The sequence below is a fragment of the Aulostomus chinensis genome, chromosome 14 (assembly GCF_037954235.1).
Source record: "Aulostomus chinensis isolate RoL2024-O1b breed Wild chromosome 14, RoL_Achi_v1.0, whole genome shotgun sequence".
Taxonomy (NCBI): domain Eukaryota; kingdom Metazoa; phylum Chordata; class Actinopteri; order Syngnathiformes; family Aulostomidae; genus Aulostomus; species Aulostomus chinensis.
The window spans coordinates 22,465,819-22,491,888 of record NC_141333.1 but is presented as its reverse complement, the minus strand read 5'-3'; the positions used below and the strand labels follow the sequence as shown (position 1 = coordinate 22,491,888).

The following is a 26,070-nucleotide window of genomic DNA, read 5'->3' as shown; positions in this document are numbered from 1 at the left end:
CCCAGCAGGAACAGGGAGAACATGGAGACTCACACAGAAAGACCCCGTGCTGCAGCCGGGGCTCCACCCACAACCTTGTTGCTGGGGGCCACAGTGAAGACCACTGCTCCACCAGGCCGCCCCTCCAACATCTTGTCCACGACAAATGTTCAAAACAACCCTAGTTCTTTAATTAATGCAGGCATTTTGGAAAAATGTGTGTTTGATGAGGGAGCAGTGCTAACACCTCCCTCCCACAGCCATTTGGCGTCGGTGGGTCCCTCATGCATGCACAGATGATACACGGCTGTTTATCTCCTGTCTGACTCCATTAATGATGGATGCATGCTCCTCCAAGGTAGTCAGAAGCATTCACACCCAGAGTGAGCGTGTTGACAGAAGTACATTAAAGATATGTTGTATTGTGTGAGTAAGAAGCGGTGTCGCTCCTCAGCTGCAGCACCAGCGCTGCTGTGCAGGAGAGTGAACGGCTCTCAGGCTCCAGCAGCCACAGACCCACAAGGTAGCTTCTGGTTACAAACTTTGCACCAATCAGGACGCAGCTTTGCCTTCCTGCAGCAGGAGCAGCAGAAGTTCAATCTGGACCACTCCACGAAGAAACTATCTGCTCCAAATTCAAACTGACAATGCTTGTTCAGCTGACGTGTTTGATATCCAACTAAATGTCATTGAAGGAAGTCGTTCCGAGTAATGACAATGTTGGGTATGTATGTGCCAGACAGATTTTCTCTGAAATCTTCAAAGGTCCAGGATGGAATCGGTCTGTACACGGCGAGGCGAGTCAAAAAGGTTTGTTGTCTCTGACTGGGCCACTTTGTGACCGAGCCGAATATTTCGGTTTCACCCGGGGAGAGTTTTCGTGTTACTTTCTTAACATTTCTCAGAGTTGTGGACTCGCTTTTTGTGTTATTCCTTGTCGTCGCTGTCAGAGTCTCGACCCGAGGCTCCTCTGACGTGAAGTGCCACGTAGCTACAGTAACTCCAGTCGCTGCTCCTTGTTCGCGTGTCCCGCGTCGCGCGGGCAGCCTCGTGCGGCAAATTACCGCGACGTGACATGTTACACACAAACGTTACATTCATCAGAAAACAGTGGAACTTCCCTCGCCATTTTACCAGAGTACAGACAACCTGCCCACCGCTGTCAGGAGGCTCCGAGGAGGAGGGAGGCGGTGAAGCTCCGCAGGGAGACGAGCCGCAGCTGGGTTGCGTTTACGGTCACGCACACAATGGAATTAAAATCTGCGGTCGAATATGTTGTGGACCTGAACTCATCACGGAGAACCCTTTATGGCCACGCCCCCTGTTTTTTTTTTTAACACTTCTGGAAGTTGGACAGTGGAAAAAAAAAAGAAAAAAAGTCCAGTACAGAGTGATGAGTTCACACGTCATATTAAACAGGGGGCGTGGCCACAGGCCCTCCAACGTTCATCCTCAACGTAGACACCCTGGTTTGGACTGACCACCGCCGTCCTGTGCCAGGTCTTCACGTGGGCCGCCTGAGTTTGGTTTGCTTATTCGTTAGTGTCGATCCATGTCGGACGTCCTGTGTCTGTTTTACAGGGAGAAAAGTTTGGCCCCTTTGCAGGTGAGAAGAAGCTGCCGAGTGAGTTGGATGAAAGCTCGGACACCCGCCTGATGTGGGAGGTGAACGCGCACACACACCTGGACTACTGCATCATAGCAGCTCGTCATCCATATTGGCAGACGCTGGTCATTTTACAAACATATCAGGATCCTCTGATGGCCAGTATTCATATTATCGGTTTATATATTATCGACTCTTCTTCTTCACTCATCGTCAGTGATGGAGAAACAACAATAACGATGTATTTGGGATTCCTCACTTCCCACTGTTAACATCTTTTCCAGTTTGTACTAAGTTCTCAGTATGGTGTCAACATGTTTCAGTCCAGCTGATGTTGACGTCCCAACTATCGGTTAGGGGTCAGACCAGTTGTGCGATGTTGTGCATTGCTGCAGTTTAAATCGATAGTTAAGAAGCAGAAATGAACATTAGATCAAACGGATGTGTGCAGGTGTGCCACTTGAGCTGAGAAAAGCCTGACAGATAAATAGATGTTGCTGATGATATTGGCCGACGTTGGCTTGTCACACACATCTGCAGGTGTAGACGCTGTTGTTACGTGCTGATATGGAAAAGAACTGAAGGGTGGAAACATTTTTTTGGGTGTAATTTACAGTTATTAACTTCCCATTGAGTTCATGTTGGACATTTAGTTTACTTGCAAACTTTAAGATGTCTCGCCTGCATCATACAACATTTATTAACTGTTATTTTATTCATATCAATCGTAGATTTTTTTTCTCTGTCGCTGCCACTTTGACCCGACCAAACCACGTGACTTTGACGGAAGAGGAAACACCGTCAAAGCAGCAAGAAGAACCAATTGTTGTCTTCCGTCAACTCAGGCAGTTGTGTGATTTCTGGTTCCAGGTCCGTGGCAGTAAGGGGGACGTGCTGTATATTCTGGATGCCAGTAACCCTCGCCATGCCAACTGGCTGCGGTTTGTCCATCAGGCCCCTTCGCAAGAGCAGAAGAACTTGGCAGCCATTCAGGTAGATTTCCTCCCAGTGGACAATAAATCTCTCAGACTAAAAGACAGACACGGACAAATCTCAAAGTGATTTACATCGTTCAGGACACACTCTTGATTCTAGTAAAGGCCCGTAACTTCTGACCTACACGGGCAACACATGTGGGATCCTAGTTGAAGGCTTCATCGTCTAAATCACGTGAGATTTTTTCAGAAAAAAACCAAAAACTAAAAAACAAGACTGTTGATGCTGGAATCAGAAAAAAAGTGTATTTTTAACACAACGCATCACGATGGCTTTAAACCCCCAGTTTGTTGAGTATGAGCGTTGCTCGTGACGTCGGACGTGGAAGGTTTCGTGTGGCGTTTCCAGAAGGCGAGTTTAAGCGGCTAAGAAGCTAACAGGAGGAAGGAGATAATACGATCTCCTCACCGAGTTTGCTGAGGAATTGTTTTTGTGATTCTTAACCTCGAGGTACTGCAGCAGTCACAAGCCACTCTCTTTGTCAAAAATGTATTTTCAAATGACTCCAGGAACATTTAAAGACAGTTATTATGTTGTCAACAACAGCAGCCAGGCTCACGATCTGAAGGATTCTCTAAAAAAGCATCCAAACACATGCATTCGTGAACTCATACGTAGCAAGCTGCATCTGGCAAATTTCGCCTTTCACAATTCTGCGTCAGAGATTTAAAAAAAAAAGAAAGAAAAAAGAAGAAGAAGCAGAAGAAAAGATGGGCTCTTGTGATTGAGGGGGGAAAAAAAAGATGTGGAATGAAAAGATGAACATTTGAGGTCTTAGGGCGAAGTTCCTGCGTTCATACGTGTCGCCTTGAGGTCATCCATGCGGGTCGAAGCTCTGCGTTTCATCAACAGTGACATTTATTGTGGTGCTTTCTTCTTCTTAATCATTATTTATGTATATGTGGGATCCCGCAGTTAAAACAAAATGAAGGTTCGATTTTATTAGCCTGACCTTTAAGGACAGGGAAGTTAATGGCAACATTTTTAAGGTTTTGCTCTCCTGACCTGAGGCTTCAATCAGACTTTAACAGACTGTTGTCTCGGAATAATGAGTTCAACCTTCCTCCAACCTCAGCTGTTTCTCTTACTACCATATATGGTTATAAATGTATTCCAGCAATCAGCTTGAATGCTCTATAATTACGTCCCTCTCAAATATTTCAGGTGAAGTCCTGCCAGGGCTCAATCGTACTGTTATTATTGTGTCATTACGTTATTTCTCAGGATGGAGAAAACATTTTCTACCTGGCTGTAGACGACATAGAGACGGACACAGAGCTCCTGATAGGCTTCCTGGACAGTGATATGGAGGAAGAGGAGGAAGAAGAAGAAGAGGAAGATGTCAAAGATGAAGATGAAAATAGCAAAGAAGCGAAGCATCTCGTTGAAATGGGTACAAAGAAATCTTGTGAATCCATCCAGCTTCTTGTAGTATCGCGGTCATCGATGCACCCTAAAAAACTAACGAGGTCTGTTTCCCTGTCAGCTCTCATTGTGTGTGTGTGCCACTTCTCCACAGAACTCGTCATAAAGAAGGAGGACCACCCCTGTCTGCTGTGTGAGAGCAGTTTTCCCAGTGAGGAGATCCTGGCAGCCCACCTCCAGAGCCTGCACCAGAGGCCCAGCATAGAGGAGAAGGAGTTCAAATGCAGGAACTGTGGAAAGAAGTTCCCCATCAAACAGGCTCTGCAGCGCCAGTGGGTTTACCGCGCCATCAGTACTTCTGCTGAACTGCCTTTCCTCAAAACGCTCATCATGTGCAGGGCATTAGGAAGTCCGGAACAAAGTCAGACAAGTTAGAAACCAGAGTATCCGTGGAGTTATTGATTCCTTTGTGTGGTAAACAGTCTCGCCAAGAATCAGGAAGTTACCGTTGAAAACAAATAGGAAAAATAAGTCAATGAATGAAAATAAAACTTAGAGTGAACCTATTTTTAAGGGACAGGCGTTGGAGCTTCCAAAGAGTTTTTATTTTTTTTAACTTCTGCAGGACTTCTTTCAGACTCTGGAATACAGAAAGAGCCAGCCACATATATTTAGCTTCATGCTAATGGCGCTAATGAGTGAAGTATTGCATTGACAAAACATGATATGAGTAGTTTATCATCCCATGAAATACTATGTGCTTTCTCAGGGGGTTTAGAGGAAGAGATTGATACCTGTCTTTCTGTGTATCATAAGAAGCTGCAGCTAGCTGTTAGCATAGCTTAGCATAAAGACTGAAAACCATGTAAGAGAGAAAACCTGGCTAGAAGAGACCCTGATCGCTAATCAAATCATGTTATGAACATGCTGTGTGTGTGTTTGTGTGTGTGTGTGTGTGTATAAAATAAATCCTAAAATTGATTATGAGTGATATGAAGAAAAATTTTGACGTTCTTAACATATTGTAATGTGATTTATAATGGCTAAATAAAAAAAGCAGCCAAATGAGCAGAGGACTACAAAGGGTTCAGGTCTTGATGCTAAGCTAAGCTAATGGGCTGCTGCCTACAGCTCCATGTTGTGTTTGTAATGTAGGTTTACTTTTTATCATGGCCCATGACAGCAGATTTCCTCCTTGGTGCCTAATTTCTTTTTATTTGGATTTCTTCCTCAGTGTTTTGCATTGTTCTGAGTCTCTGGGTCCATCAGGTGACTCGAAGGCTCATCAGTGTTCCTTCTGCCACAACACATTCAGCTCAGAATCCAGGTAACGGCCTCTGTCCTGAAAGACTATGCAGTACTTTTCTTAAATGTTGGTGAAGGCACTCAGTCGTACCTTTTTAAAGGAATGTTTTCCTATCATAACTCATAAAGCTTTTGCCTCCTGTGTGCAGTTATGAGCAGCATAAGGAGGCTTGTAAAGGAGATGCCAGGTTTATCTGTAAAGCAGAGAGCTGTGGCAAAAGATTCAAGAGCAAGGATGCTCTGAAGAAGCACAAAGGAAATGTTCACACAGGTTAGCATTCCTGTCTTTCTCTGCATGCCTCGCTGGGATTTTCTTTCTCTCCCTATTGCACAGCAGTTTTCCTTTTTCAAATCATCATGTAATGCAGTTAATTGTCCATTAGCAGCCTCAGCCACGCAGGAGCTGCAGTAGTATTCCTTGACCTCGATTGGTTAAACTCTCTGCAATGTTGAGACACATCTCTAATTACTCGCGCTATGTAATTGCTGACCTGTGTGTTCTGGGCGGCTCACTCTTTCAGATAATTTGACTATCGTAGCTATTTCTGACAGGATGTAGGGCAGCAGAGACCTGCGAACCTCTACATGAGAATCAAGCTGAGATCAAGACATCCATATCAGATATCATATTGTGTGTGTGTGTGTGTGTGGGGGGGGGGGGGGGGATCAGACTCAACAGATGTGGGTCATGTTATTCAGACGGGGATGCAGGGAGGGTGCGAGAGATCCCAAAATGTTTGAATCCCAGGCCTGCTAGGAAAGAGAGAATTTAGCGTAAAATTTAACGGAAAAAATAATTGTTGCTCAGTGTTTCAACAGAATGTGGTGACTGTAGGATGTCGGTACGGAGGCCTGGAGCGGCCATGGAGAGAGAAGCATAGATGCTCTGTTGCCACAAGATGTAACTTCAACCCTGAATTTAGCCATTTTAGGCCACAGGTTATGACTTCTTTCCTGAATACTAATTAGATAAGTAATTCCTGGTCATGAGATATATCACAAATGACGGTAAGATAACTTGTTGTCACACCTTGATTAATTTTTGGTAACACATTAATTCCATTCAGTGAACTAGATACATTCCGTGGCCTCAAAATTACTGAAATAAAGGAAAAAGTGATATTTTGTGGCTCCGATGAACTTTTTCTCTCTATGGCTACCAGGTCTTTTTTCCTGCTCTGGCCACGCCTGTGACTTTTCAAGCCAGTATCAGTAACAGTTATCATAAAGCTAAATATTTATGTTAGCAATCCCGTCATTGCTCTTCTGTTTGGCAGGAAGTGCACGGAGGAAGCTCACGTGCACCATATGCAGCAGAAAATGCTCCTCATCTCTGAACCTACAGGAACACAGAAAGGTGAGGCTCTCCCGATGCTCGGCGCCGCGTCTGAGAGGATTCAACTCAGCTTGTCTGGTTTGGAATGATCCATTTTCACACTTTTTTTTCTGGGTTTGTTGCTGCACAGTGGAGTCTGTCTCGCCCCACTGTTGCTGTTACCTTGTCTAAGCTCTCAATCCCACCGCCCCCTCAGCCTCTGAGTTCTCTCTGTTCAGTTCGTCCTTCATAATTTGTCGTCACGATCAAGTTGATGCAGAGCCCAGGGGTTGGCTTGATTTTCAGTGGTGCATCCTGCAGGAGACTTATTTGAAGAGGAGTAAATATGCTAAATGAAAACAAAAAAGTTCCTCCACAGAGAATCACGTGACTGAGCAGCTGCTGACTTCTTGTTTACTTGCAAACTTCCCCTCCTGTCATGTAAATCTAGGATAACACACCAACAACGAAACTTCATCTCTGGACAGCAGCAACATGGCTGATGCCTGCTGGCATGAAAGAATCACAGCCACGGCAGCTAATTTTGTTCCTGGGTTCTTGATCTCGTCTTTGTCACAGCCGGGCAGGATGTCGCCTAAACTTCCATATCCTGATGAAAATCCATTTTGAGCGGCTGATTTGTTGGCTCTAAGCCAATGGGATTCATTTCAAAAAGTTACCGTTTCCTTCTCAATAAGTGGAAACACGACAAGTGAATTTTTAACCTTAACCTCGCAGTCCTGATTTTTCAGTTTGAAACTTGTTCTCTAGCACCTTCAGAGGGCCAGGCAGCAGGCGTGATAACACCAGAGATTAAACTGTTACGCAAGTAGTCTCAAATAATTTGTCTTAATTGATGTTGTTCATTAATCTGACGGAGCAATTTCATTTTCCCTTGTCAACATCTATCATCCCAATTAATCAACACTCTTTAATCCATCAAGCCATTTGCCAACTGCTCAACATTTAATGTCACTTAGAAGTTGTAACACAGTTCTGCAGCGCATCATTTAACCTACTTCACCTGTTTTTGAGTTCATAGTCTCCAGTTTCAAATCTCCAGGGTATTTTAAAATAGGTGTGTAGTGTATTATTCCTGTGTGGCCTTCTGATGTGTGTGTGTGTGTGTGTGTGTGTGTGTGTGCGCGTGTGCGTGTGTGTGTGTGCCAGTTCTTCCTCTGTGTGGCTCGTGATCACTTCAACGTTTCCAGGATGATGCAAAGATCCTCCACTGCCCTCCAAATCAAGTTTTCTCCTTTGAAATAGAACATCTGAGAGGCAGAATGAGAGTCTTTGAGTTGAGATCAGCCTCACTAATCACTTTTATTCTGGCAACATGTTCAGAAGAATTCCGCTCAAACAATTCGTGTTATTATAAATATGAGACATTTCTGGCAAGTAGTATCTGATGTATTCCTATAGTTTCAATCAAAGGCATCGGGGCTGTAAAGTATTATTCTTGCAGAAGAGCAATCAAGCTTTCCATAATGACAAGTTACCACAAAGCAGCTTAAAAGTGCTGTTATCATCAGTTAGCTGAGCAAGTCCTGGCAGTAGCAGCTGTGACAAGAGGAGCTGTTTCACATTAGCATATGCTATTGTAGCTGTGAATGTGCAATTATTGGAGCGATGCTCTGAAGCCGGAAAAGGGTTGAAACTTTTTTGTCACTTTAATTGCTTTTCTGTCTGTAGACATCCATCTAATAAAAAAATGGACAAGCTTTAGTTTCAGTTGACCACCGCAGATACTTGTACTTCAACTTTTATGAAGTTTTTGAACAAAACTTGAATAGTTTATCTTTTGCTGCCCGACAGATACATGAAATATTTGACTGCCATGCCTGTGACAAGAAGTTCATCTCTACCAATCAGCTCAAACGACACATGATCACACACTCGGGTGAGACAATAATACTTCAAAGCCATCGTCTGCCCAGAAAATGTATTTTAGCTTTCGAGTACTCACAGATACTGTCTTTAGCTCACACAGACATTTTCCCCTCTGCATTACTTGTTTTTAACTCCAGGATGCAGAAAGGTCCAGACACGTATGTTTCGGTTGAAGCTAATTGTCCCTAATCCATGTCTTCTTTATGCAGCCAGTAAGCCTTTGATTTGAGCAAAAAACAAACCCACGATAACCATTTCTGGTTTGATGCGACTGTGAGCGAGCGTAGAATGTTAGCTGTCAGTCTCTATCAGCCTCAAGCTAAATACGTTGTCACAAAGTCACAAAGAAGTGATGCAGGAGGGAAATACACATCTTTGTGAGCGCAGAACACTTTAGTGAATATTCGAGAGGTAAAATGCGTTGTTGGGGTCAAGTATCACTTGAAAAACATTTTTGTCTATTAAATGTAGCTGTTGTGCTCTCTTGATGTCTCATTGGACAGAGAAGCGACCGTACACGTGTGAGATCTGCAGCCGCTCGTTCAAGCGTCTGGACCAGGTGACGGCTCATAAGATCATCCACAGCGAGGACAAACCCTACAAATGTAAGCTGTGTGGGAAAGAGTTCGCTCACCGCAACGTCTACAAGAACCACAAGAAGGTGAGCAGATGTGGAGTCACACATGATTGGAGTGGAGTTCTACAGGCTCTCATCATCATGTCCATTATTATATTTACACTGAAGCTGAGATGAGTCCAAGCCACTTCAAAGCTGCAGTCATTTAGGCGGCTGTAATCAATCAGGGTCTCGTTGGTGGCTGGAGTCTGTGGGGTCTCTGGCCTGCTCCACCCCTGAGGTTCCCCATATTTACTTTGGGGATTGAGGTGTCACTCAGACAGATAGATGGGGGGGGGTAGGAGAGGGAGGAGGCAGAAAAAACAGAGGCACTTTGAACCTCAAGCCCCTCAAGCTGCTTGTCTTCATCAAGTCAACAAACCAAATGGGCTCTGGAGCCACGCGCATGATCCTCGCACATCAGCTTCATCAACATCCACCCGGAGGCAGGAGGTGACTTCCTCACACATAAACATGCTGATGCTGCTCTGCTCTCTCCTCAGACCCACTCAGAGGAAAGGCCCTTCCAGTGTGAGGAGTGCAAGGCCCTGTTCCGCACCCCCTTCTCGCTACAGCGTCACTTACTCATCCACAATAGTAAGTAGAACTGAGTTCTAGATGCAAATAACCTGAAAAACTGAGTTATTTTTCCTCTCTGCTCCAACCGAATCCCCCGGCCATGTCTGGATGTATACTAATACTAGGATATACTCCTGCTCACGCAGCATCTCACAGCAAACATCCCCTCGCCAGTTGAGCCTTGGCAGGATGCAACTCCGATCCTGCAATTGAGACAGATAACAAAGAGATTGTAAAGCTCAAGGCATTTCCTGCCACTGTCTCAAGAGGCCGGCTGAATAATGGCTGGACTGGTTTTATGTATCAACCTCTGGACCGTATGTGGGGCGGCAGGATCGAGTGTGGGATTTCTTTGACATGCCACTGAATAAACTTTGTGAGCTCATGTTTGGGCACCACATCGACTGGCTGGCTATCAGGAAATGAAGCTCAGCTGTTGTAGACGTGAAATGAAGTTGATTTTTCAATTGATAGGACATGAGTTCATGATCTAATATTAGTCGCAGGTTTAAAACTGTGCAGGCATGTTTCTGATTCCAGATTGAAGTTTTGTTCCAAGTCATCGTAAAAACCTCATGTAATCATCAGCAAGTGAACGTCTCCATTTGATTAAGACCCCTGTCTGTCACTGGAGTTCCATTTTATCCAGCTGACCATCACCAGCCTCGGTGACAGAGAGAGGCTGAGCACCACATCAACAAATGATCTCTGTTTAATGGAAGCAAGTACAGATGCAGTTTGTGCCCTGTTTGACTGTCTGAGTCTACTGTTTTAGTTCTTTTTAGTGGAATAATTTTTGTAACATAGGTTCTGTTTTTTTTGCATGGGAAAAACGACCATTTGATGTTCAGAAGAAACATCTGGCTGAGCAGTTTGTTTTACTGTCTCCTCTGGGATGTGTTCTGCTACAGATACACAATAAAAGACAACTGTTGTTCAACTGTTAAAAAAACCCAAACCCTACATAGACCCAGACTGTTCTAAAGACCATTGTCTGGGGTTGTTTGGTGCAATGAAGCGCACCTCTTTGTAGTTATGTGTCCACACAATTGCCCTGGAGAAATTGGGTCTTCTCTCGCTGTGCGTGATGGCTGTGTGTTTAGAGGCACAACAATAGACGGCTGGAAGCGGCTCTCACGCACCTCTGTCCCTGCAACAGGTGAGAGGACGTTCAAGTGTGACCAGTGCGATTCCACCTTCAAGAGGAAGGACACGCTCAACGTCCACATCCAGGTGGTGCATGACGGCCACAAGAAGTATAAGTGCGACCTGTGTGAGAAGGCCTTTGTCACACCTTCAGTCCTCAAGAGTCACAAGAAGGTGAATGAAAACAGCTGCAGCCACACGGCCTCAATCACAGCTGGTGATTGAGCGTCGGCTTGCCGCTTTGTCCTCGTTCAACTGAAATTGTGGTATTTACTTTACCCTTAAATATTAGTCAGAGAGCAGCTTGAGAAATGCAAAAACAGAGCATGTGCAAATTTATCTTGACTATCTTGACTACCAAACTTAATTGTGACTGTGCCATGAATTCTTTCCAGTGCTTTGTTAATTGAAGTGTTCGTCTAGACTGCAGCGTTCAATCTACGTGTAATTTTCCATCATCAATCTTAAGCTATCAAACAGAATTAAAGAGGCAGGAAATGAGCGCCCTACTGGGTACTTCACAAAATGTTTCCATTGTCTTACATCCAGTTTTACTTGTCTGGAGAAAGTACTACAGCTAACTGTACTAATTTTGAGGACTGTCAAAGCTGGCGGAGACGTCCATCTTGACCGTAGTCGTGCATAAAGGTTTGGAATGGAGTTCTACGTTGATCAGAAATGGCAGTTCATCCATTAGCTCTGCAGGGTTTCAAAGCCCCAAACAGATCTCAGTGCTGATTGTAAGCCTTAAATCTGACAATGTCCGGTGTGGTTATGGATCAAGATTGGAATCAAGCAGCTTCTTGGCACACAGCAAAAGAAAACGTCTCAGAGGTTGTGTCAGAACAGTAGGACGGAAGACAGGCATATGAGCTGTCTGACTGTCGACGGGGCTGGAGGCCACTGGCAGATCTGGCCCTGATCAAAGTGCGTTTGCAGATGAGATGACAACTTACTGGCTGTATTGACATGTTCTGAGGAAGCCCAACTGGCTCTCACTGGCGCTGATACCTTATCACAAATATTTATCAAAGCCATGTTTTGTTCGGATCAAACTTTAAGCCTAGCTCTGTAAACTCTATCTGATTTTGCACATATGATGAAAATCAGAAGTATTAGTAGTAAGTAACTGTTGAGCCGGGTTTCTCAATTATTCTAACTAAATTAAGATGCTTGGAATACAGCAAATAGGATTTTTCACTGATTGAAGTTTGATCAGCTGATGTTTGGTGCCCATTAAAATACCTGTTCCAGTGTCCCAGATTGTTCCGTCGGAGCAGCAGTACAACCCAGTACATTATAACAGAGTTTTCATGGATCAGTTGTTGGAGCATTGCGTCTTAACTTTTGAATGAGACAGTTTCTCTCCTCCCTAGGGACATGCAGGTGTAGCTGCTGTGTCTGAATGGCTTCACTGTCTCATGAGTTGTCCTCAATCGCATGTCAATGATGACGTAATGGAAAGAACTCTCTTTAAGTTCTTCTAACTTTCATGAAAAGGTTGAAGATAACACTGACTGATACATTTTCCATTTTTGCTGTTGAAATTTTCCTCCAGACACAAGACAAAACAGGACTGATGTTTAAATTTAGGCTTAGTAGTTTCGTTAAACTCCAGTCACGTGTGTTGTGTGGAGTTCTCCTTGGAGAACCTGGATTAATGGGATTCGAGTACATGTGTGTGCATGTATTTTATGTGTTGAGCTTGATTGTCTCATCTCATCGCTGCAAGAATGTGCGCTCAAATGAAAATTATAGGGTTGGATGTAGAGTAGTTACAGGCACATGCATCATCGTCAGATCAAATCTTTAGATGATTACCTCCAACTCCCAGTAAATTCCACACGTATGATTTGCAACCTGGTGTTTCTTAGTGAAAATCAGTGTGTTCTCCTCTGTTTATGAAGGCAGAACACAGAGATGCTTTCACTGTTGTACAAACATTCAGCCAAACAGTGCAGCGCAGCTCCATCTGGAACGCATGTGTTCATATATGTGGATTTGATTGTGCACAAGTGTGTGTGTGTGTGTGTGTGTGTGTGTGTGTGTGTCTGGAAGTTGACAGGCATGTATGTGTGTGTGTGTGTGTGTGTGTGTGTGTGTGTGTTTGTTCGTGTGTGTGTTTGTGTATATGTGTGTGGATGGAGCCTTTGTAAGGAAACACCCGAGGTGTTGGAGGGACACAGTGGGGTGATGGAGGGAAGGACGGGGGCCCACAGAGGAGGTGTTCATGTATTGTTGTACTGCTGTTGAAACTGTCGCTCTGAGTTTGAGCCTTTCACAGCCACAGTTATTCTTGGGAATTTACTACAGGCCAGGAGAGGAATTCAGAGAGTCAAGAGGGAAGGAGAGGAGCAAGGGGAAGGGGCTCTGCTGCAACACCAGAGTCGCTCTGGTATATTTGTCTAATATCTTCTCAAAATAAAGCAGTATAACACTCCCTGTTTGGGTGTTTTTGCTTGCATTAAGTGAGCGATTTCTGCTGTTGGCAAGATTATATTATATAAACAAGCCCCTTAATCCAACGAAGTCACTGCTTGTTAAGTGAGTTTGTCTAAATCGACTTGAAGTTAGACAAATAAACCAGGCAGGACTTGTGTTTTGCAGCAGGGAACAAAGGAAGTTCCTTCTTTCTCTCTGCCCTTCTGCAAAGCTGAAGTCTGTGGACTGTTGGGAGGTGAAGCAGGACGAAGATGAGGATGAGGGTATGAACGCATATGTGCACCCTGGCCTTTGGGCCCTGACATCAGCATCGTCTGTGTTCTTTGATCCCGCCTTGAGGGCAGATCGCCGCATCAACTGTCTCCGCTCACTCTGACTGCCACCAGTCAGTTTCAACATGGAGAGACGTAGTTTTTTATTGGCCCGGACAGACAGTTGGGATACGTAACTGCTCCACAGAAGGCCTGACCAGAGTCTCTCGACATATCTGCTGTTTTGGTGCACTGAAAAATGATCATGTGTCTGTTTTACTTTTCTCTTCTAATTAAATCAGCTGGAATGGCTGACACACAGATGCATACACACTCGTAGCATGCAGGTGATTTCCTATGGTAGGAGTAGTAGCACTAGTGGTAGTGGTAGGAGTAGTACAGTAGTAGAAGTACTAAAGTAGTAGTCCAGAGCTCAGAGGTAAAAATGCTGCATATGTACAAAACCATCGTTTTCCCCACAGAAACAGATATTATAGAATAGACTTCGGGGGGCGAGAGGTTCAACAGGCCCACACTCGGGCTGATGTCACAAGTTCCTGGGTCACGTTTTGGTTTCAGTTTGGTTTGGTTTGTTCACTAAGAAGTAAAAGAGGAAAATGAATAAAAAACACAAGTAAACAAAGACAATACAGCATTTTGCTCTCATGTACGGTCAGTTGCACCAGTGCCTGTTCTCTCCTCCGCAGCCCAGCGAGGGCGGAGCTAACAAGCCATCTGGGTGTCTGCTGAGTGTGCAGATACACACCACCTAATATAACTTTTATTCCCTTATGGAGCCCAGAAATTGCAGCATGTGTAAACGTTGTGTGTTGAGCAGCTTAAGTGCATCCCTAGTGTGCTCAGACACACATGCAATTGTGGCGCTGCAGTCTGATGGACAAATGGCAGGAAATAGTATGAAATTTGAAAATGTCCATGACATCATTATTGTTACGTTATTGTTATGAGCGTGTGACTAAGTACAGGCCTGTTTATCTTCTTTTTAATTGTGTGTGAAAACATGTCACTGAGATAACACCGAGGTGACCGAGGCAGCGAGCGGAGCGAGACGTAGGTGTCACGCAGCAGTGGGAGCAGGGAAGCGACGTGCCTGACACACCCTTGGTTTTAACCGCACTTTAACCTTTCTTTTGTGGAGTTTTCTGGACTTTTTGCTAGAGAGAAAATCTGATTGTGTATGAATAGTTGTTTCAGTTGTTTTGATACTGTACGACAACGCCTCCTTTTCTTTTATCCAGAATGTTCGGATGTGAATCTGATAAATACACGTCCTGATACTGAATTCCAGCTATCACAGTGGATCACATTTTACTTTATAATGCAGGAAGGATGTGAAGATGAATGTTACAAATGTTTTTCTTAACTTCATCCATATGTCCCTTTTATCATTTCCCTCCAGACTCACACGGGGGAGAAGGAGAAGATCTGCCCGTACTGCGGACAAAAGTTTGCCAGCAACGGCACGCTAAGGGTGCACATCCGCAGCCACACAGGTCAGTGACGGTTCACTGCTTTGTTGAGTCGATCCTCAGTCAGCTGCCATTACCATCACTGGCGTGTCAGAGCTGTAGTGCTGCCGTCCGCACAGCTTCAGTTATCAAGCAGCTTCTCTATGGGTTTAATAAAGTGCTTATTGACATTTTTCATGATTATTTTGAGTTTTTTCACATCACTCATTTTCTATTGGGCTCTATTAAAAGAATCACCGCATTATCAACGGTATTGTGTTTCATTAGAAACAGACCTCATGTATACAGGGTGTGTACACACATAAATGTGGCTTACGCCCTTTTCCAGGTTTAGATGTATCATCAAATGACCGTGGGAATGTGAATGTTCTCCACGCCAGTTTCATAGCTGGCGTACGCACATTTCTGCTGCTTTCGGTCAGTTGGCGACACTTAGAGGTGACGCTGGGAATGTGCGCAAATCTTAGCACACGAGGCCCCGGCTCCTCCGCTCCTCCTCAGATGTCTGTTCTCAGCAGCGCAACATTAAAGACCACATAAATACCCGGCCTGATAATTAGAGGCAATAGGATTTGTCTGAACCGATCAGGATCAAGTGACGTAACCACCTGCTGTTATCATTTTCACATGGCGAGGAAGAAACTGCGGTCAAAGATGTTGATAACAGTCAATGAATGTGCTGATGTAAGAGTTGCTCACTGACTTGTAGTCGGCGCAGGTTTGGTAAATTCTAAACTTTCGAACATTAAAATGCACCGCTTGCTGCAGCCTGTGCGCCGCCACTAAAATAGAGCCCAGGATGTTCATTAAACTGCCTTAAACTGGAAAGCTACACATTCCTGTGCGTTTCCTTACCAACAGACTGGTGCAGAGACCTGGCATGGCCACACACACACACACACACACACACACACACACACACACACACACACACACACACACACACACACTTGGCTTCTAAACTCTTTCACTCCCGCGATCTCTCTGCCCGCTCCTGGCTGCCTCCCTCTTTTCCTCTCCTCATCTCTTTTTCCTTTCTGCCGTTTTCTCTGCCATGTTCTCTCCTCATTGTCGCTCTGCTACTGTCCTTTGGGGACTGAACACCTCAGTATCTTTTACTCACTTTCGGGCACCAGACTCAGCTGAAGCGGTCGCTCACCCGTCGTCTCGTCTGCAGATATTTGTCAGTAATTGCAGGTCTATGAAGAGCAGCAACCGTACACCTCAACATCATTAACTTCCTCTTTTTTTTCTCTTAAATTCGTCATCATTTTGTCTCCTTTCAAACTTTCCCGTCACGTGTTGATATGGTTGGTGTGTATTGTTCATCGGTGAAGCGGCATGGTGGCCCTTTGACAAGTCTATCTTTGTCAACAGCTTCCTTTGTATCTGTGTGTGTGAGCTCTGTATGTGTGTGTTTTGGGACATGTGTATGTGTGAAGGACAACCCAACAGAAAGAGAGAATGTAAACCAGTGTGTGTAGCCGTGGCTCGCTCTGATTGTATTTATATAGAATAAACAAAAGAGAGGAATGCTGGGGGAGGGGTGGGAGCCGGGGGGACACCTCAAAGAAAGAAAGGAGTAAAGAGAGAAAAGACCACTCCAAGAAAGCATCCAGCCGGATGACCCTTGACCCTGAATGGCTGTAAATCTGTCCCCTCATTCTATAGACTTGGATTTTTTTTTTTTTTGTTTGTTGTGTTTTTGTGTGATGGGAAAAAATAAGCTTTGGTGAGAATTGAGTCGTTCCCTGAGGGACAATCCTGACAGGACCTGCGTCTTCCCAAACCTTTGTTAACACGCTGGACGTCTGCAGCTCCTCTGAGGAAATGTAACTCATGAAAACAGCGCACTTCTTTAATGTGCCTCTAAAGATGCCAGTAATCTGTTAAAGGAGGCCTCCGGGGAAGTGAAAGACCTGTGAATCGACAGCTTCTCTGGACAGGAAAGCTTGATCTTGTTTATCTTCCTGCTTCACAGGAACAAGTCAGCGTTGATTATTTACCTGCTAAACACAGACGACTTTGTCAGGATTCCCTGGAGATTTCCTCTAACCGCCATTTTACCATCAAACGCTGGGGAGCATTAGGCGAGAAAAGGCTCAAGTGAGAAATATTGAAGAAACATGGAAGTAGTCTGCACGCTACCGACCATATATTCGACTTTGGCTTGTGTCATTTTGGTTTTGTGTGATCCCGTTGAGCTCAAATGAACGAGCCGTAGTGCCACAGAGGCCGGCCTGGTGTCTCAGACCGGCTTCCATGAGATCACCAGCAACCCATAAAATGTGAGCTGTCACACATCTGGACGAGGATGTTGAAGACGTGGAACTCGGTAGTCATGATGGATGTTTCTATCATTTTCTAAATAATTCTTTTTGGCCCCGTTGAGGTGCAAATGTGTTCTTCTCCACATCAGAGCTCAGTGAGAGGAGATTTTCCCACCGTGGCTGCCATGACGTGGTACACAGCCAGAACAGGCTCATGACAAATCTGAACGCCAAGGGAAACGTTGAGCAGACCGAACACAGCGCCTCAGTGTCACACTGACATCATAGGCAAAGTCACGTCAGGGTTTTATGTTCTTTAACCATTAAAAAAGACAAGTAGGTGTTTATATTGTATTGTGAATAAAGGCTGCTTGGTCAGACCAGGACAAAACAGACACTGGAACGCCACAGTGGTTTATAATTATCATAAAACTGAACTTCGGAAAGACCAAATAAAATGAATTATTATGAGCAAAAGTAACGGATTTTCATTCCCAGTTAAATCTTCCTGGCTAGTAAACGGCCTCAGGTTGACCTTCTGTTGGATGCTGCCAATCGTACAAGTGATGACATCATCACAGTCCAGAGGCCCATTGTGCAACCCAACATGTGTTTACACCCATGATGACAAATCAACAGGCTCAACTGATATAATGCACTAATGTGTATTTACTGGAGTTACATTATGGCTGTCCTACCCAGACCCACCCAGTACCTCACAGGGTTCTGTGACTTTTCTACAATAGTTGACCTCTCACGACAAAAAGTTTCTCAACGAGAGCAGCAAAGATTTGAACTGTCAATGTTGTCGTTTTGACTGTTTTCTGTCCTGTAATTGACATTACATAGTTGTGATTAAGACGGGGAATCATCAAAGGGCCTCAGTTCTTTCTCAGAATAGTTCATCAAGATGAGCAACGATACGTATTTTTCCTCTCTCACCAGTTCCCGGAAAATTCCATCTTAATTTCTTTCATGTTCTAAAAATAGTGTCATTTGTTTGGGAATCATATTCAGCCATATTCTGCTGATTCCAGCAGTTACACAGCTCAAAGTGATCTCACGACAGAGAATCTGCCATCGGATGGACATCTGGTGGAACTCTGGAATCACTGAGCCTATTTACGCACCGATGATGTTGTTTGTCTTGACTGTGGTCATGGTTACAATCTTGTAAAGTGAAATCACCTCGTCCCAAATTGTTGTCTGTCTCCGTGATGATTAGTGCCTGGCCGTCACAGCTTGAACTCTCTTTGGAGGCTTTATTTGGATTGAGTAGCGTGTTTCGGACAGATGTGATGCGTGGCTGAGCCCCGGCCGTGGAGTCGTCCGATGCAGGTATGGTCACAGTCAGACGAGTGTTTGAGGAAGTGGAGAAATCCACTGAGAGCCTGGCTATAATGGAAAGGTCAAGTGTAAAAGTTGTTGGGCATTCCTGCAGCTCATCAAAGGCAATCTCTTATCATCTCTCACACTCCAATATCACATTACCTCAGTGGCCCCTGTCGGCATGTGGCACAGGCCAGGCAGAAGGACAGTGGAGGGCCACTGTCTAGCTGAGCTGGAGGAAGCCAGGAATTAATTTCTGACAGACAGCACTAATGTCTTTCAGACCAGTGCCTGAAGCTACAAAGCGTTCTCCATAACACCGTGCGGCAGGCAAACGACAAAGCGGGCCATCTGCTAACCAGACGCACGACCGTACGCACACATATACAACACACAAGGGATGCCAAACGGATCGATTAGCAGACAAGGAGTGTGAGGGCCACAGCGGGGGGCGGGGGAGACACCCGGGGTCAAAGAGATGGTGTACTGTTTCAGCACATGCTAAATCAGTTACCATCTCCACACACATAAAGTCCTGGCTCAGAGCTGCAGCCACCCCTCATAATCCCCAAACAATCTGGCTCAATCTGCAGAAATAAGTGGAGGGTTCTAGTTACAGTAACACTCAACAGAAGAGACACTCAAGCTCACGCATGGCTAACAGGGACCAGGGGTACTACCTGGGCTTCCAAGTGGTATTTGTTTATTTCCTGTTTCACTCTCACACGCACAGAAAACAGACAAAAGCAGCGTTTGTTCTGAAGACTGAGACGCGGGGCCGTACTCACTCATCGCCTCTCTAGGAATATCAAATAGAATCATTTTCTCTGTTGGCATTTTCCAGATGAAGCACACATGTCCTGATCCAGAGTGTGTACTCTATACTTTAAATAGGTGAATTGCTGTGCACTTATCGCGAGCGTGTGTGTTTGCAGGGTGTGGTTTTCTGCGCTGTGTACTAACTGACAATAGCCAGCTCCTGGGAGGGGTGTGATCCAAGCCACAGCCTACACTGGCACACTGCACCGCTGCTATTAGCACACTAATGCCTTCCCCAGGACTCCCCAAGGCTACCAAGTGCTAGCTGGGCCTTAACCCGATACCACACGTGCTACATACGGCGTAGGATTCGCTCTTGTCTGTCTCTGAGCACATCTGGGCTTCAGATTTTCCTGTTTGTCAACAAAAGGCCTCATCAAGGCTGGAACGGCACGGGGGGTTTGGGACAGGGTTCCTGTCCTCCCTGTGGACATGTTTCAGTGTGTGGAGTCAGTCCATATGTCATGTTAACCCTTTCCACAGCAACGTGAGTTACACATTTCAGTAGTTTGTGTCACAGCGCTCCTCCTCCTCCTTCTGCTCCTCCTGTTTCGACCTGCACTTGTATTTCAGCTGCATGGCAGATACACAGCTGCACTGTTGATGGACAGGCTTCATGGGAAATGACCAGTAGGTTGATCAAAAGTCTCCTGATGCAAGTCTTCAAAGACCTGATCTGACTCAGCAAACCAAAAAACAACATTTAGATTAAATCCTTCAAAGACAAAACGTCCACAAAAACATTTGCTTCTGCTGCTGTAAATCAAAAGAGCCCAAATATTCTGTGAAATAAGACTTTAACTTAACAATTTATCAAATATAAAAAAATACCTGCCCTCCAATATTTATTAGAGGCTTTGTTCAATCCCTCACATTTCGTCTGCTTAACTGCAACTTAGCGTGAGAAGCAGTAGAGAGAGAGAGAGAGAGAGAGAGATGTCTCTCCTCAGTTTATAGTGGAGGGATAATATTGCTCGGCTCATATGTTCCCTCGATAGATTTTCTCATCTAACAAGCATCTTTGCATCTTAAATCCCAAGGAAACACAGCTAATTAACCTTATTACTTTAAGGGACAAACCCCCCCCCCCCCCACATGAAATTGCCTGCCCTCTCAACAATGAGCCTCTGAAGAGAGATTATGTTGTCATAAAGGTATTAGATTGTTGTAATGCTAGAATGAACATAAACGCCTCGCTATTTTTAGCAGCGTTTCATGTCGGTGTTAACTTGCGATCATGTTTAATCGCCCGGTCGTGTAGTTCAGTTGTTTGAATACGATGCAATAAATAAAGCAATTACCATCCGGGGGTTTTGCTCTCGTCGGTCCCGTTTGGCATTTTTCTGTCTTTCTGCCCAAACCTTCATTTCATTGTGTGGTTACCCAGGTTACCTCACATCTCTTCTATAGATTCCTAATCAACTGCGCCGCTGCTATCGGCCCTGTGGATCAGCACGTGGTAAACCGATCCATGTGTCAGTGAACCGTTTGACTGACAGCCTGTCACTTTCTCTTTGTCATTGCCGGTGCGTGCTCAGATAGCATCTGCGGGAGTTTGGCTGCGCTGTTTTTCATCCTACTGGGTCACAGTGCCTCTGATGTGCTTGTAGCTCAGATAGCGAGCCATGAATTCAAGCCAACACAAACTTTAGCTCAGCAGCAGCGAGCGAACGTATATCAAAAATGACTGGTTCTGATTGAGCAACATCTGCTCTCCCAGTAGCCAGGTCAAACCTGCTCTTCAGGAGTGGCACCTACAGGGGGACGCGCGCACGAACACACACACACACACACACACACACACACACACACACACACACACACACACACACACACACACACTCAAACCATCTGTGAGGCAGAACATTAAATATTTATGTTTTTCTTTTGGGAGTGAAAGTATTTCTCTAAACCAAAACTTAACTCAAAAAGTCTATTTCCCCCTTCAAGTACTCAAAAAAGAAGTTTTTTTTTCATCACTGTGTCACTTTGTAGTGACTCCACTGAATGTGGGAGGAACCATCCACGTGTCTTTACCTTGAAGCTAACTGCGCCCCAGTGGCTGCACACTGCTCACATAACCTACCTTCATTTACTCTCAAGAACATTTTCACAGAATAATGTAAGGTTCTAGTTAGCTTGTTTTGGGGTTTTTTTGTATCTTAAATCAAAGTCTGGATAAAGAAAGACCTGGATGATGCAGCAGAATCACCTTGAGAGTTTGTGAATGAAGGTTTATTGAATAGTTTGGATCTTGTTAATAAGCACGAGGCCATGGGGCGCTGTTAGCTTCAAGCCAAATATACGTTGCGGGCTCCCTCTGCGTTCTGAACACACTAAGATGGGACGCAACGCTGACAGAAACTTGAACCTGTGAGCGCAAGACACCTATGTTTGAGTCCTTGAAGTTCCCTTTTTGGGTGAGGTATCCGTTGAGGACGGTTTTTGTGTTTGTTGCAGTTCAGGTTTCCGTGCTCCTGATGTGATCACTGTCACTGTTTGTGTTCCTCAGGTGAGCGTCCGTACCAGTGTCCCTACTGTGACAAAGCCTTCAGCAAGAACGACGGACTGAAGATGCACATCCGCACACACACCCGTGTAAGCTCTCACCAGCTCCTCTTGTTGATGTCTGCAAGCATTGTTTTTGATTGACACTCATATTTGTCAGTGCTAGTGTGGTGCAGGTTTACGTATTCAAGCATAATATGAATGTCAGCCTGTACAAGCTACATCCCGCCACACTGATAAACCGTGTGTGATGAGACTCTCGAAACACTGTGGCAGTCAGTGTTTGTACTACATGGTAGAAGTACCTAGTAGTACCAGTCAGGGTTCCCAGAGGATTTATCTCTGTAATTCATCTGTGGTCATTTGTCACATTTGTAACAACCCTGTCATCGACGTCTCGTGTTGTTGGGGTGTTGGCTCAGAGGCAGCGATGGGAGCTGCGTACCACTGAACATCAACCGCTGCACATCTGATGGAGATGATATTTGGATGTAAAAATATAAAAACACATGTGAGGCCATGTGCGTGTGAGTCCATGCAGTGGTGCAGATTATTGCCTCAGTATTTTCTTCAGCTACATGAAGCCCACCCTCATGATAACCTGCACTCACCTCAGCCTGTCGGCACAGGTGACAGCTGCTGATGTCAGATCCCCTCCAGGGTAGGATTCTTAGGTTCAAGCTCACTTTTTACTGCTTTTTAAACTGAACTGAACCTTCAGATCACACAGAATCCTTTTCTTGTTGGCCGCCAGCATGTAAAGTTAATCACTTAGGTGGAGAAAGGAAAAGGTAGTGGACGTGTGAGGTCATTTCCTGTGTTGGGGTTTCGCTCTTTCTCCGTGTCACTTCTTGACCCATCAATGTTCCCCACTTTCCATGAGCTCCTCGCGTGCATCTGGATGTGTGTCATTTTTGATGAATGAGGTTTAATATGTATTTGATCATAGATTTCCATCGCTGATATATCGAGCTCTGACTGTGACAGCAGGGTCCTGTCAACGCTGCTCCTTTCAGAGATTTGTTCTCCCTTAATGCTGTCCAGAGCGCAGCGCTCGCCTCTTACATGGTGTCGATAATGGAGCTATCCTGGCCAGGTCGACGTCCCTCACTAGAAACAGGCAGGTATAATTTTCTCGTGAGCTGCTGATTAAACTGACTGATGTGTTGTTCAGAATGTTCCCAGATCTGCCTTTACTCACATCGCTCTGAAATATGGGCTGAACAGTTACAAACAGCAGAGCCAGATGAAGTCACTGCTGAGCAAACAAACGTCATTAGCTTGATGGAGCTGAAGTTCACTATTAATGTGCGCTGACTAGAGATGGAAGCGTGTTTGTACCGCAAACCACACCATCAGGAACCAGTATGAAACCCGTTCACCGCTGGTCTGAGCTTCTAACATGTAGGATAGCAAGAGGTTTGTAATGATGCTGTTTTGATCCGGGATACAGTTGCTGTATGTCGAATTAGAACCACAACTTTTATGTGTTCCACATTTTGTTTGCAGTTCTGAAGTCAGGCTGCTTCATCGCTTGACCACTACAGGTTTGAACTGTTCCCAGCAAGTCTCTTGTTACAGCTTTGCCTTTTCTCAGGAGATCCACATCTCCTCAATTTGCACAGCTTGCTGGTTCTTATTTTTTGGGCAACAATGGAAGAGGACACAAACAAAATTAGAACATGTAGACGGCGTGAAAGGAAGCTTTTCCACTGCTTGGTACCGCCATGACCCTGCAGGACCCTACTTGGCTTCTTTATATTTTCAGTGAACAAAGGCTGTGAGCAAATACTTCAAGGTGACATGAAAACACTGAAGATCGCTTATCACTGCGTGACACGAGACCAAGTTACTGTAGTGACCACAGCTGTCGGGTCGTTCCCATGGTAACCTGTAAAACTTGTTGATCTAAATCTTCCACATGCAGCGGGACTCATGTTGTTATGGAAATCTGTTTCCCGAATATTAGAGTGGATGTGTTCTTTAATTCAGAGCAACTGAGAAGAAGCTCTTCTGGTTTATTTACTTTCATAATAAAACGACAAAGCTTTTTTCAGTTTAATTAAATAGACTTTGATTTCTTGGATTATATGAAACAAAATTTAAAGAGAATAGAGGGACAAAAAAAGTTCCTCTGTCAAAAAAAATGTCATGAAATATGGCTTTGAAAATGCGTTGGAACCTTGATTCTGTTTCCAGCCAGAATGATAGAAACTGCAGGTTCCCGTATGATCAGTTTTACACGTCAACAGCACAAAATCACATTTTCATTGGTCCCTATTTTCAAATGACCATTTTCTGTAAGAAGAGCGCGCTGCGCTGCCTCAGCTCCTCCCACGAGTCCTGTCGCATCATCAACGCGACGGTGCACTTCTCTTGTTGCAGCTTGTCCTCAGATTGTTATTAAAACGTTACAAGCATGCTGCTCACTGTGACACCTACAGACAGGAACGGACCACATTTCCTCCAAAATAAAATGTTTGCTAAAATCTAAACGAACCCGAAGAAGAAGAGGGAATGTTTGTCTGTGCGTCTACGAGCCCTGAAGCTGAGCTGAGTGACTCTACAAACACTCAGCACGACACATGAGAAGCAGGTTGGCTCCCAGAAAATAAACAAGACTCCATCTTTGCATTTATACATTTACTGTTTGGAGAGAGTGGTCAGATCCTTAGGAAAGGTCAGGTCAAAGGTCAAAGGCTGAACAGCTGCTGAAGACTGAAGGTCACCAGGTACAGATGTTTGATGTTACTGGGGTCATAGTGATGGATTCTGGGTACACCACATAATCTAAGTCCATCCATGTGTTTTTTGACCTTTGAACTTTGATCTCTCCGGTTCTTTTTTCTTTGTCATATAAGAGCCGTTCTTATGGAACAGGAATCCCTGGGTGAAGGGATCGTTCCAGTAAACTGTCTCCTGGAGGCAGGTTCCTATCTCGCTCTCTTTGTTCTGTCACATGTGCACAAACAGTTGCATGCTTAAACCCTCACACACACACAAACACACACACACACGCATATGCAGTGAACCTGATCTTTACCTCCTTTTGTATCCTGTGTCACTGGGCGCTCTGTGCCCCGCCCACAAGATAGCGCTTTTCCCAGGACCTTAACTTCCTGCATTCACCCTGTTCCCATGACAACTAAGCTTTAAATGGATAAAACCATTGCTATCAGACAGACTTGCCAGAAACAGACTCCCAAAAAGTGACACGATGTACCCGCTCCTCTTACATCTCTTCAAGTGGTCACCATTTTTTCCTCTTCAGATTTTAGGACGCAGCCACTCTTCAAGGTCATCCACCCAGTTGATCACACACACACACACACACACACACACACACACACACACACACACACACACACACACACACACACACACACACACACACAAGCTTTTGGGAAAACACACCCACTGGGAGATAGCTGCCGTGAATGACACTGAGACAGGCCTCCGAGAAAGCGCGGAGGAAATGTTCTTTGGTAAACTGATGAGGTGTGGAGACGGAGGAGTGATATTCTACAGCCCCGGAGTGCCAGCGCACTGATACGCGTTCAAAGGGATTTTCTCTGGCCTGCCTGCCTCTCTCTTTTGAACGTTCCATGTGTTTTTGATGGCCCTGTGCTGGCCGTTTCCTCCCTACCGCTGCGTCCGTACAGTCTTTCATTTCACATCTTAGTAAACTCACGGGGAGAACACCGGGGTGTGAAGTGTGAGGGTATCAGTGTGTGAAAGGGAGGGTTAGTGTGCAACAGCAATATTTCCACTGTAATGTGCTGTTTTTCTGTGTGTGTGTGTGTGTGTGTGTGAGTGTGTGTGTGCGCACATGTGTGGGTCATTAAACTTGTGTGTGCCGTGGTACAAGATGGACACAAGACCTCCTCCAGGTTTAAGTCCATATGTGGGCAAAGTTATCATGTTATTTACTGTTCTGCGTCTCACTCACATCGTTGTTCCCCGGTTAAGTCTGTTGTGCGCGTCTTGTTGTGTGTCGCTGCAGGAGAAGCCGTATAAATGCAGCGAGTGCAACAAGGCCTTCAGTCAGAAAAGAGGACTGGATGAGCACATGAGGACCCACACGGGAGAGAAGCCTTTCCAGTGTGATGTGAGTATCCCGCAACCTCCAAACCATCAGCTGTCCTCACTCCCAACGTGTGCGCG

General features: G+C 45.0%; 1 protein-coding gene across 1 annotated transcript in view; it reads left to right on the top strand.

Moving 5' to 3' along the window:
* The first annotated feature begins 485 nt into the window (after positions 1–485).
* The window catches only part of prdm5 (PR domain containing 5), a 29,148-nt gene continuing 3,563 nt past the window's right edge, over positions 486–26,070 (top strand). The window contains exons 1-15 of the mRNA XM_086223819.1: positions 486–789; positions 1,561–1,644; positions 2,456–2,578; positions 3,806–3,974; positions 4,101–4,278; positions 5,181–5,273; positions 5,401–5,522; positions 6,529–6,608; positions 8,382–8,466; positions 8,960–9,117; positions 9,576–9,669; positions 10,811–10,971; positions 14,911–15,004; positions 21,911–21,996; positions 25,910–26,014. Of these exons, the coding sequence (XP_086079945.1) occupies positions 691–789; positions 1,561–1,644; positions 2,456–2,578; positions 3,806–3,974; positions 4,101–4,278; positions 5,181–5,273; positions 5,401–5,522; positions 6,529–6,608; positions 8,382–8,466; positions 8,960–9,117; positions 9,576–9,669; positions 10,811–10,971; positions 14,911–15,004; positions 21,911–21,996; positions 25,910–26,014 (1,731 nt within the window). The 5' untranslated portion in view covers positions 486–690. The remainder of the gene's footprint in view (positions 790–1,560; positions 1,645–2,455; positions 2,579–3,805; positions 3,975–4,100; positions 4,279–5,180; positions 5,274–5,400; positions 5,523–6,528; positions 6,609–8,381; positions 8,467–8,959; positions 9,118–9,575; positions 9,670–10,810; positions 10,972–14,910; positions 15,005–21,910; positions 21,997–25,909; positions 26,015–26,070) is intronic.